General features: G+C 44.2%; 1 protein-coding gene across 8 annotated transcripts in view; it reads left to right on the top strand.

Moving 5' to 3' along the window:
* The window catches only part of LOC138738687 (cyclic AMP receptor-like protein A), a 233,758-nt gene that overhangs the window by 40,573 nt on the left and 180,064 nt on the right, over positions 1–13,121 (top strand). For all 8 annotated transcript variants that reach the window (XR_011341679.1, XM_069889385.1, XM_069889384.1 and 5 more), the window contains one exon: positions 6,637–6,697. Coding sequence is in view for 7 of the 8 variants with exons in the window: in XM_069889385.1 (XP_069745486.1) it covers positions 6,637–6,697 (61 nt within the window). In the remaining variant the exon portion in view is untranslated. The remainder of the gene's footprint in view (positions 1–6,636; positions 6,698–13,121) is intronic.

The raw sequence follows: 13,121 nt of genomic DNA, 5'->3' as shown, positions 1-13,121 counted from the left end.
GAGATACAGCGCTGGCATATTACCAACTGAGATCCTACTTGAAAGATAAATTAGGAAGCAACTTGAGTTTACCAGAGGGAAGTAACCTTGAATATGTGATTACAGATACAATGTTAATCAAAAGATTTATAAAAAATATGTATATTAAACTGCAAGAAAAGGAAAATGAGGAAACAAATGGTAAAACTAAACAAAAATGGGAACAAGATTTAAATATAAAGATAAAAAAGGAAACATGGGAGAAGTTATGCTCTGGAACGATGAGAAATACAATAAATACGAGGCTGCGTATGATACAATATAATTGGTTACACAGACTATACATTACACCGCAAAAGTTAAATAAATGGGACCCAACAGTATCTGATAGATGTTTTCGATGTAAAAGAGAAAGGGGAACAACAATTCATGCAATCTGGACATGTGAGAGAGTAGAAAAATTTTGGGATGATCTCAATCAGATATTAAATAAAATAACAGAAAACAATATACCAAAGAATCCAGAGATCTTTCTCCTAAGTAACATAAAAAATAAAGAATTTGGAATTGACTTGGAGGATGCACAAAAAAGATTTGTTAAGATAGCCCTAGCTGTAGCAAAAAAATGTATTATGTCAACCTGGAAATTGGAAGATAATTTGAAAATACAACAATGGTATATAGAAATGAATAAATGTATTCCATTAGAAAAAATAACATATAGTTTAAGAAATAATATTGAAATATTCGAACAAGTATGGGAGCCTTACATTAAATACAATAGCGAAAACCTACCGGGAACAAACATTACCTAAGTTGATGGAAGGAGAAGAAAAGAAAAGAATGGACTCAGTAGAATTTCTGGTGTATTTTTGTTGAATGACAACATTGTCTAACTGAATTAATGCAACCTAGATTGTATAACTAAAATGGATGAGAGGGGGGGGGATGGGGGGGTGGCTTGGGAGGAGGGAGGGGGGAGGGAGAAAAAGTCACTGTAAATGTGTGGAAAAGAAAAAGTGTATATCATGGCTATTGTGATTTATGGTGTGAAAAATAAAAAATTAAAAAAAAAAAAAAAAAAGTCCTTACTGAGATGTTCAAAGGGGCGAGTGGCCTTGATGAGCTGAGCTCTATCTCTGCAGCTTGCACTCTGCATGGACTAAACAGTTATGAGTCATCTCCCTGACTTCTTCTACTGAATAGGGGAGGTTCTGGGCCTCACAAAGTGATAGAGCCTGGTAACCCTGTGGTCGTATATACTAGCGTAGAGGACTTGCAGGCGATCTACCTATGCTCTGGCGCAGATTCCCCAAGACAGGGCATCAGGTGGCTCATTGAGCTTCCCCGGCCAATACAACTCAATTCTCCACCTCATGATCTTGTCGTTTTTGATTTTCCTCTGCTGTTTATTGTTAAACATAAAAGCAACAGCTCTCTGATCCGTCAGCAGGGTGAATGGTCTACCGACCAAATAATACCTCCAATGGTGCACGGTCTCCACTATAGCCTGTACCTCCTTCTCAATGGCTGAGTGCCTGAGTTTGGGAAAAGAATGCCTACTTGCTTCAGATTGGCAGCCAGGGCGAAGTCGGAGGCATCACTCTCCACTTGGAACGGGATGGATTCATCAATGGCATGCATCACTGCCTTGGCAATCTCACCCTTAATGTCCTTGAAGGCCTTACTGGCCTCTGCCGACAGGGGAAAGGTTGTGGTGTTCACCAGGGTGTGGCTTTGTTGGCATATTAGGGATCCACTGGGCATAGTAGAGAACCCCAGGCACCTTTTTAAAGCTTTGCGGTTCTGGGACAGTGGGAGTTCCAGAAGGAGATACATGTGCTCAATGTCGGGAGCAATGACACCATCCTCCACTACGTACCCAAGTATGGCTAGACGCATGGTGCTGAATACGTACTTTATTTGGTTGTACATTAAATTGAGGGCTTTAGCGGTGGCAAGGAACTTTTGCAGGTTCTCATTTTGTGGCATTATCCGGATATGGGCTTTAAATTTATTGTCATCTACCATGCGGTTCATCTCCCTTTGGAACACTGACACCCCATTTGTGAGGCCGAATGTGACCTGCAGGAAGTGGTAGAGGTGGCCGTTGGCCTCAAGCACTATGTATGGATGATCCTCTGGGTGGATCGGGATCTGGTGGTACGCCGACCCAATGGAGGAGAAGACCCGAAACTGGACAATCTCATTAACCATGTTGGCTATGCAGGGGAGGGGGTAGGCATCCAATAAGGTGAACCTATTTGATGGTCTGGTTATAATCGATGACCATCTGGTGCTTCTCCCCACTCTTAACCATCACCACTTGTGCCCTCCAGGGACTGTTACTGGGTTCTATGATGCCCTCCACGAGCAGTCGCCCACTTCAGCTTTTATAAATTCCCTTTCCCCTGGACTGTATCACCTACTTTTAGTGGTGACTGGTTGGCAATCCAGGGTGAAGTTCTGGAATGGGGGTGGGGGGAGGGACCCGGAGGGTGGCCAGACCACAGGTCAGGTGCCTTGGATGATATTCTTGTGTCTGATTGGCCATGATCAGAGGGAAGTGCAGGCCCTCTAGGAATTGGTTATTTCTAATCATGAGGGGAGGATGGGCCCATCAAAACTACATCAGCACACTCTTAAGCTGGCAATGCAAACCCGATATGACTGGTGCACAGAGGTGGGGCATCACGACCAGCTTGAAGTTTTTATGCTTAGTGCTCCTAACAGACAGGGTCACAGCGCAACACCTGTAGATTTCCGTGGAGTTGGATTTGGACGCTAGAACTACCTTACACGTTACAGGGGACACTGCAGGGAATAAAGTTGGACCGTGCCTGGGTGTATAAAACTCTCTGTTGTCCTCACGTCGAACAGGCAGCCCGTGTTGCAGCCGTTTACCTCGATATCGATCACGGCAGTTGGAGTGGCCTGTCTAGTCCAGCATGATGGAGGCCAAAGTCAACTCGTTGTTGGAGTTGCTGCTATTGTAGCATTGGGACGACTGCCGTTAAGATGACCATCCTGGAGATCCCGAAGATGGCCACCCCCATGGATATAACGTGGTTGAGTCCGGAAGAGAAGCCGGAATCATCCTATGTTGTCTTCCTTCTGCTCCTGCCGTTCGGTTCTCGGCTGCTGGAAGTGAGTTGACCCAAGATGTCAATGTGGGTTGCAGTCTGCATGCGGTGCTGCTGGAGTGGGGGAGGTTTAGAGTGGCATACCTTCGCGTAGTGCCCCTTCCTCCGGCAGTTTGAGCAGGTTGCACTATGGGCTGTGTGGTACTTCATGGGTGTTTGACCTGGCCGCAGTAATTGCACCTCGCATGCTTGGTGGTAGCGCAGCATTTGGGGTCCCCAAGTCCCAAGATGGTGGCACCTGTGCTTCCCACCTGGCGGCCGCGTGACTTGCCGAGTAGGCCCCTGCATTCTTCTCCAGTGATTGAGCTTGCTGCACAACTTCCTGAAGGATCCAATTGCCCTTCTCCAGGAGTCTCTCCTGAATGTGGTTGAAACAGAAGCCAGCCACTAACTCGTCACGAATGAGCTCCTCTTGCTAGGCCGCCACAGTCACATCTTAGCACCCACAGACTCGTCCCAGCACCCTCATGGCCCTTACAAAATTGTTAATGGACTCACTAAGACCCAGGCATTGGGTGACCTGTAAGTAGTGGGCATAAATGGCATTTATGGGGGAACCGTATTGCTGTCGCAGTAGGGCCATTTCAATGTTATACTTCTCTCAGTCCCATATTATTTGGTATGCTTGGTGACCCACCAATGAAAAGAGCAGATTGTATTTGACACTGTCTGTGGTGATCTCGTGGCTCCTCATGTAGGCCTTTAAGCAATGTAGCCACATATCAAATTTGATGGAGGCCTCTGGTTCCTTGGGGCCGGTCTCCAGCTTCTCCACTCGGATTGCCTTGTCCATGGTAAGTAATCTCGATATTAATTTGTAGCTCGATCAATAACCACAAGCTGACACAAAACAAGTGGTTAAAGGCTTTAATATCCAGAAACATCAGGCATGTTGCCACATGCTGCTGGCCCAGATCCAAAACTGATATGGAGGGAGGAGACTAAGGCTATCAGCCTTTATTGGGAATCTTATGGTGAGGAGTTACAGGGACGGAGGTGGGCCAACCTGTACAGTCCAGTGAGGTCACACCTGCACTACCCTTTATGACGACTGAGAAAAGGAGTCAGCAAGATATTTTAAGATCAAGAGAGAGGGATGAATAGTGCAAAAGGCATGGTTAAAGGAGCATACATTGTAAGTGACTTTATCTGATTGTTGGGTTAATGGGGAAAGAGAGAGATAAATGTGATTAAATGAATATAAAAGCCTTGAACAAGGGTAGTAAGTGAGTGAGATAACAAAGGAGTATAAAAGTTGCAAAATGCAGCACTTTAAGACACCCACAGGTCAGATTATGTTATTGAAGAAAATGAACCAGATGGAGTGAAACACAAAAGTCTGCAGACACTATGATTGTAGAGAAAAAACAGAAGCACTGGAGGAGCTCAGTAGGTCTCACACTCTTCATAGGAGGTAAAGATATATAACCAACGATTCAGGCCTGAGCCCTTCTTGAAGTTGTGAGACTTTGAGGAAGGGCTCAGGCCTGAAATGTCAGTCATACATCTTTACCTCCTATGGATGCTGCGAGATCTGCTGACGTCCTCCAACATTTCTGTTTTCAATACCAGATGGATTGGCTAGTTCTGATACAGACCACAAAAGTCAGTTCATAGTTGTGGTAATCCACTATCTGTATATTTATCTGTTGGGGCACACCCATTGGCTGGCTGTACCTGTGGTTCCACCCACAGACTCCTAGATAAAGGTGACTGTTCCACAGCTCCCTCCCTAGCTCAGGACAATCGACCAGCCTGGATGTGCCTTCATTCTATTATGAATAAAAGCCTGTCAGTTTTGCATAACTTCTAGTCTTTTGAATTTATTGATGGTGCATCAATAGTGTCACGTAATAACTTATCTGCCATAAGGCGAATAAAGAGTCGTTATGAGCATTGCCTGGCACCCCTAACTAAAGGAGCAAGACAAGCAAAAGAGAATCCCTTCAGAGTCAGTGTCCGTGGATTCACCTCCAGTGCTCCCGCAGACTCTGCAGCTGCACAGACTCTTGTTTGTTTCATGAGCAACTTGAGCTCCAGATTCAACCCTCTGATACGATCAGAAAGCCTTCAGTGCCTGAGGCCTCCTTTGGTAGCCCTTTTTGTCCTCAGAGCCTTCTCAAATCTTGGCTCTGATAACCTAATTCCCATGAGCAGGTGTCCAGCAGCCTGCACGTGTCCCCTTATCGCAAGTTGCCTGCAGCCTGTGTGGTTCCCCCAGCTGCTGAGTCCTGTACTGGTCTACTACCATGGTCACCATCCTGTAGGGACATCTCCCATGCTTCTCCTTCTCAATCTGGATTGTTCTTCCCATTGCTGGTGCCCTGCATCAGTCCGCTGCTCCCCTGGAGTCTGCAATCCCTCGAGCCACTGCCAAGCACATGTGCCACAATTTTGGCACAGACCTCTGTGGTTGCAGAATTTTACTTACAGACATTGTCAGTTCCTTTAACAGGCTGTTTAAAGCCTGTATGGAGCTGCCACCAGTAGAACAGGGTGGTTGAAACCTTTGGAACAGTGCTGTGACTCCGCTCTCCTGGGTCTGCACCAGCAGCGTCACTGCCATTACAGCTGCTCCAGCAGTGTCTTTTTTTTTACTGTTACCTGAAGCTGTAGAATTGGGAAGGCTTCTGAATACCTAACTATTCTTCAGACTTCCCTTGGGTCTCATTATAACAGTAGAGGAGGGCACTGAATGGGAGGGGAGATAGAAATGCAAGCAAAGGAAGCTCAGCATTGACCCTAGAAACTGAATGTGAGTCCTCTCTGAAGTGCTTACCAAATCTGCATTTTGGAGATAGCATTATTCAGTACACTAAATTGGAAGAAGTGCCAGTGAATCTCTGTTACATCTGAAAAGTGTTACAAGAAGTTGGAGTTTTAATATTGATCTCAATTTGTTGCAACATGCCAATATGGAAAATAATGTGTTGTCCCTCAAGCTTGTGTTGGTCCTTGTAACTATTGTATCTATGCAGAAGGCCACAGCTAGATTAGAATGAGAATGGAATGGGGAACAAAAGCTTAGGTTCTCTACTGAACACAAGAGCTTTGCAAAGTGATTACCCAATCTGCATTTAATTTATAAAGTAGATCAGATTACATTATGAAAATTAAATGCAGTGCAGTGCACTTTATTGAAAGAAGTACATGTAAATGAGTGTTTCACCTGGCAGGGTTGTTTGAGTTGCTGGATGATAGTAAAGGGAGAAGTGTTGAATTTCCAGAAGTTGCTTGTTATAAGTAGGGGTGTGGTTGGTGAAGATGGAAAAAGGAAGATGTGTTTGGCAGTGGAATTTTGTTGAGAGTGGTGGAAATGTGAAGGATAATGTCTTGAATGTAAAGATAAGTAGGTGAAAGGTGAGGACCATGGAACTCTCATTCTGTCCAGGAGGAGAGGGACAGAGCAGTGGTGCAGGAAATGTATGACATTTGTTGGAGGACTATAAATATCTTTTGCTACCAATATCTGCTGTTTTTAAAATGACTGTTTGAAACTTTGCCTTTATAACAGGGGGAAATTATCCCAGATGGTGCCCTGTGCAACTTCCAAGCCTGGTGGCTTACATATTTTGGTGAGTTCTGAGCTTCTTATTGTGTATAGAAACACAAAAATAATGATTTCTATTATTATTTACACAAAACAAACAAATATACTAGGGGTCATGCTTTACACATATTTGGAAAGGCATGGTCAGGATAGGGTCAATCCACATGGCTATGTATGGATCAGGTATTATCTTACTCATTTGATTGAGTTTTTTGAGGAAGTGACAAGGGTGGTTTGTGAGGGTAGGGCGGTAGATGTATTCTACATGGACTTCAGTAATGCATTTGACAAGTACTCTCATGGTAGGCTGATCCAGAAGGTGAAGATGCATGATAGTCTGGATTTGGAATTGGCTTGCCCTTAGAAGATTGGGGGTAATGGTATTATTGTGGCTGGAGATCCATGATCAATGTTGTTCATGACGTGTACACACACACACACACACACACACACACACACACACACACACACACACACACACACTCTCTCTCTCTCTGCTGGAAAAACTGAGGTAGGTTTGTAAGTTTGACATATAGCTGATTAAAAAGATTCCAAGTTATTTGCCTAAAGATTAAGAATTTGCACTATAGTGCTGTTTTACAGCTCCAGAAACCCAGATTTGATTCTGATCTCCGATGCAGTCTATGTGAAGTTTGCACATTCTCCCTCTGACCAGGTGCATATCCTCCAGAAACCCAGATTTGATTCTGATCTCCGATGCAGTCTATGTGAAGTTTGCACATTCTCCCTCTGACCAGGTGCATATCCTCCAGAAACCCAGATTTGATTCTGATCTCCGATGCAGTCTATGTGAAGTTTGCACATTCTCCCTCTGACCAGGTGCATATCCTCCAGAAACCCAGATTTGATTCTGATCTCCGATGCAGTCTATGTGAAGTTTGCACATTCTCCCTCTGACCAGGTGCATATCCTCCAGAAACCCAGATTTGATTCTGATCTCCGATGCAGTCTATGTGAAGTTTGCACATTCTCCCTCTGACCAGGTGCATATCCTCCAGAAACCCAGATTTGATTCTGATCTCCGATGCAGTCTATGTGAAGTTTGCACATTCTCCCTCTGACCAGGTGCATATCCTCCAGAAACCCAGATTTGATTCTGATCTCCGATGCAGTCTATGTGAAGTTTGCACATTCTCCCTCTGACCAGGTGCATATCCTCCAGAAACCCAGATTTGATTCTGATCTCCGATGCAGTCTATGTGAAGTTTGCACATTCTCCCTCTGACCAGGTGCATATCCTCCAGAAACCCAGATTTGATTCTGATCTCCGATGCAGTCTATGTGAAGTTTGCACATTCTCCCTCTGACCAGGTGCATATCCTCCAGAAACCCAGATTTGATTCTGATCTCCGATGCAGTCTATGTGAAGTTTGCACATTCTCCCTCTGACCAGGTGCATATCCTCCAGAAACCCAGATTTGATTCTGATCTCCGATGCAGTCTATGTGAAGTTTGCACATTCTCCCTCTGACCAGGTGCATATCCTCCAGAAACCCAGATTTGATTCTGATCTCCGATGCAGTCTATGTGAAGTTTGCACATTCTCCCTCTGACCAGGTGCATATCCTCCAGAAACCCAGATTTGATTCTGATCTCCGATGCAGTCTATGTGAAGTTTGCACATTCTCCCTCTGACCAGGTGCATATCCTCCAGAAACCCAGATTTGATTCTGATCTCCGATGCAGTCTATGTGAAGTTTGCACATTCTCCCTCTGACCAGGTGCATATCCTCCAGAAACCCAGATTTGATTCTGATCTCCGATGCAGTCTATGTGAAGTTTGCACATTCTCCCTCTGACCAGGTGCATATCCTCCAGAAACCCAGATTTGATTCTGATCTCCGATGCAGTCTATGTGAAGTTTGCACATTCTCCCTCTGACCAGGTGCATATCCTCCAGAAACCCAGATTTGATTCTGATCTCCGATGCAGTCTATGTGAAGTTTGCACATTCTCCCTCTGACCAGGTGCATATCCTCCAGAAACCCAGATTTGATTCTGATCTCCGATGCAGTCTATGTGAAGTTTGCACATTCTCCCTCTGACCAGGTGCATATCCTCCAGAAACCCAGATTTGATTCTGATCTCCGATGCAGTCTATGTGAAGTTTGCACATTCTCCCTCTGACCAGGTGCATATCCTCCAGAAACCCAGATTTGATTCTGATCTCCGATGCAGTCTATGTGAAGTTTGCACATTCTCCCTCTGACCAGGTGCATATCCTCCAGAAACCCAGATTTGATTCTGATCTCCGATGCAGTCTATGTGAAGTTTGCACATTCTCCCTCTGACCAGGTGCATATCCTCCAGAAACCCAGATTTGATTCTGATCTCCGATGCAGTCTATGTGAAGTTTGCACATTCTCCCTCTGACCAGGTGCATATCCTCCAGAAACCCAGATTTGATTCTGATCTCCGATGCAGTCTATGTGAAGTTTGCACATTCTCCCTCTGACCAGGTGCATATCCTCCAGAAACCCAGATTTGATTCTGATCTCCGATGCAGTCTATGTGAAGTTTGCACATTCTCCCTCTGACCAGGTGCATATCCTCCAGAAACCCAGATTTGATTCTGATCTCCGATGCATTCTATGTGAAGTTTGCACATTCTCCCTCTGACCAGGTGCATATCCTCCAGAAACCCAGATTTGATTCTGATCTCCGATGCATTCTATGTGAAGTTTGCACATTCTCCCTCTGACCAGGTGCATATCCTCCAGAAACCCAGATTTGATTCTGATCTCCGATGCATTCTATGTGAAGTTTGCACATTCTCCCTCTGACCAGGTGCATATCCTCCAGAAACCCAGATTTGATTCTGATCTCCGATGCATTCTATGTGAAGTTTGCACATTCTCCCTCTGACCAGGTGCATATCCTCCAGAAACCCAGATTTGATTCTGATCTCCGATGCATTCTATGTGAAGTTTGCACATTCTCCCTCTGACCAGGTGCATATCCTCCAGAAACCCAGATTTGATTCTGATCTCCGATGCATTCTATGTGAAGTTTGCACATTCTCCCTCTGACCAGGTGCATATCCTCCAGAAACCCAGATTTGATTCTGATCTCCGATGCATTCTATGTGAAGTTTGCACATTCTCCCTCTGACCAGGTGCATATCCTCCAGAAACCCAGATTTGATTCTGATCTCCGATGCATTCTATGTGAAGTTTGCACATTCTACCTCTGACCAGGTGCATATCCTCCAGAAACCCAGATTTGATTCTGATCTCCGATGCATTCTATGTGAAGTTTGCACATTCTCCCTCTGACCAGGTGCATATCCTCCAGAAACCCAGATTTGATTCTGATCTCCGATGCATTCTATGTGAAGTTTGCACATTCTCCCTCTGACCAGGTGCATATCCTCCAGAAACCCAGATTTGATTCTGATCTCCGATGCATTCTATGTGAAGTTTGCACATTCTCCCTCTGACCAGGTGCATATCCTCCAGAAACCCAGATTTGATTCTGATCTCCGATGCAGTCTATGTGAAGTTTGCACATTCTCCCTCTGACCAGGTGCATATCCTCCAGAAACCCAGATTTGATCCTGATCTCCGATGCAGTCTATGTGAAGTTTGCACATTCTCCCTCTGACCAGGTGCATATCCTCCAGAAACCCAGATTTGATCCTGATCTCCGATGCAGTCTATGTGAAGTTTGCACATTCTCCCTCTGACCAGGTGCATATCCTCCAGAAACCCAGATTTGATTCTGATCTCCGATGCATTCTATGTGAAGTTTGCACATTCTCCCTCTGACCAGGTGCATATCCTCCAGAAACCCAGATTTGATTCTGATCTCCGATGCATTCTATGTGAAGTTTGCACATTCTCCCTCTGACCAGGTGCATATCCTCCAGAAACCCAGATTTGATTCTGATCTCCGATGCATTCTATGTGAAGTTTGCACATTCTCCCTCTGACCAGGTGCATATCCTCCAGAATCCCAGATTTGATTCTGATCTCCGATGCATTCTATGTGAAGTTTGCACATTCTCCCTCTGACCAGGTGCATATCCTCCAGAATCCCAGATTTGATCCTGATCTCCGATGCAGTCTATGTGAAGTTTGCACATTCTCCCTCTGACCAGGTGCATATCCTCCAGAAACCCAGATTTGATCCTGATCTCCGATGCAGTCTATGTGAAGTTTGCACATTCTCCCTCTGACCAGGTGCATATCCTCCAGAAACCCAGATTTGATCCTGATCTCCGATGCAGTCTATGTGAAGTTTGCACATTCTCCCTCTGACCAGGTGCATATCCTCCAGAAACCCAGATTTGATCCTGATCTCCGATGCAGTCTATGTGAAGTTTGCACATTCTCCCTCTGACCAGGTGCATATCCTCCAGAAACCCAGATTTGATCCTGATCTCCGATGCAGTCTATGTGAAGTTTGCACATTCTCCCTCTGACCAGGTGCATATCCTCCAGAAACCCAGATTTGATCCTGATCTCCGATGCAGTCTATGTGAAGTTTGCACATTCTCCCTCTGACCAGGTGCATATCCTCCAGAAACCCAGATTTGATCCTGATCTCCGATGCAGTCTATGTGAAGTTTGCACATTCTCCCTCTGACCAGGTGCATATCCTCCAGAAACCCAGATTTGATCCTGATCTCCGATGCAGTCTATGTGAAGTTTGCACATTCTCCCTCTGACCAGGTGCATATCCTCCAGAAACCCAGATTTGATCCTGATCTCCGATGCAGTCTATGTGAAGTTTGCACATTCTCCCTCTGACCAGGTGCATATCCTCCAGAAACCCAGATTTGATCCTGATCTCCGATGCAGTCTATGTGAAGTTTGCACATTCTCCCTCTGACCAGGTGCATATCCTCCAGAAACCCAGATTTGATCCTGATCTCCGATGCAGTCTATGTGAAGTTTGCACATTCTCCCTCTGACCAGGTGCATATCCTCCAGAAACCCAGATTTGATCCTGATCTCCGATGCAGTCTATGTGAAGTTTGCACATTCTCCCTCTGACCAGGTGCATATCCTCCAGAAACCCAGATTTGATCCTGATCTCCGATGCAGTCTATGTGAAGTTTGCACATTCTCCCTCTGACCAGGTGCATATCCTCCAGAAACCCAGATTTGATCCTGATCTCCGATGCAGTCTATGTGAAGTTTGCACATTCTCCCTCTGACCAGGTGCATATCCTCCAGAAACCCAGATTTGATCCTGATCTCCGATGCAGTCTATGTGAAGTTTGCACATTCTCCCTCTGACCAGGTGCATATCCTCTTGGTACTGCATTTTCCTTCTATATCCCAAAGTCATTCAGGTTGGTTAATTGACCACTGTAACTTGACAGTAATGGTAAAGGTTCCATTATTGTCATGTAATAATACATTTAGAAGGTAACATACATTAAATTCTTTAACTTTGTCTACCGTAAGAAAGACAGAGAGCCGCCACTGAATCAAGCAGCCCTCACAGAAATGAGGCACCTGTGTGGAACAAACTTGCAACCCCTGGTTTACAAGACCAATGCTCTAATCACTGAGCATGGATGATAGAATCTATGGGAAGGAGAGAGTAATTTGAGGAGAATAAAAGTGGTATTAATGTAAATGATTGCCTGATGATCAACATGAACTTGGTAAACTTAAGGGCCTGTTTGCATGCCATATTACTAATTATAACACTCAGCCTTTCTAACTCTTATCAATAATGGGAAACTAAATTTAATGGGATAGGTAGCATGTTTTTGTGTAAAGAATGTCCTATGTTAATAGAAAATATCTCTATTTGGGATTTTTAAAAATGTGGTTGAGTTTCTGATATAAAAGCATACTATTTGAGTGCTTGTATTGGCAAATAGAACAATGGCATGATTTCCAATTGGTAGTCTATAATAAAATTAGGTTTCATATTTAAGATTGGGCTTCCATGATACAGTTATTAATTGAATCTCCCAATAGGAAATACAGGTACTCCTTTTTATTTAGCTTGTGAATGTAAAGGCAGCTCTACCCTGGATAAAGTGTCCAATTTCTAAATAATTGAATCCAGTCGCTATGCATGTTCCTGTTAAATTTCAAAGTTATTCAAAGGAATACAATTTTGCTGAAATAAAATATTAATTGTAGCTATTGTGAATAGTTATAAAACAGCAGCAAGTCATTTCTAACCTTTAAGAACAGGTGCTTGAACAAAGCAAAATCTAAATTCAACAGGAGGTGCTTTCAAAGAAAGTGGTCATATCTGTCCTCATTTGCTTCAGACCATGTGGAGGTGTTTATTTTCCTATGCTTTGGAACAGGATTGAGAATTGTTAAACAAGTAAAGACCTTGGCTATAACAATGAATATATGAACACAAATGCTAAATAACCAGCAAAAGGATCCAAATAGCTTTAAAAATATTTCTATAAACTGTTCCCTATTAATTTCCTGCTAAAACTGAGGCTG

Source organism: Narcine bancroftii, chromosome 7 (genome assembly GCF_036971445.1).
Source record: "Narcine bancroftii isolate sNarBan1 chromosome 7, sNarBan1.hap1, whole genome shotgun sequence".
In the NCBI taxonomy this organism is placed as follows: Eukaryota; Metazoa; Chordata; class Chondrichthyes; order Torpediniformes; family Narcinidae; genus Narcine; species Narcine bancroftii.
This window is presented reverse-complemented; position numbering and strand designations above follow the sequence as displayed.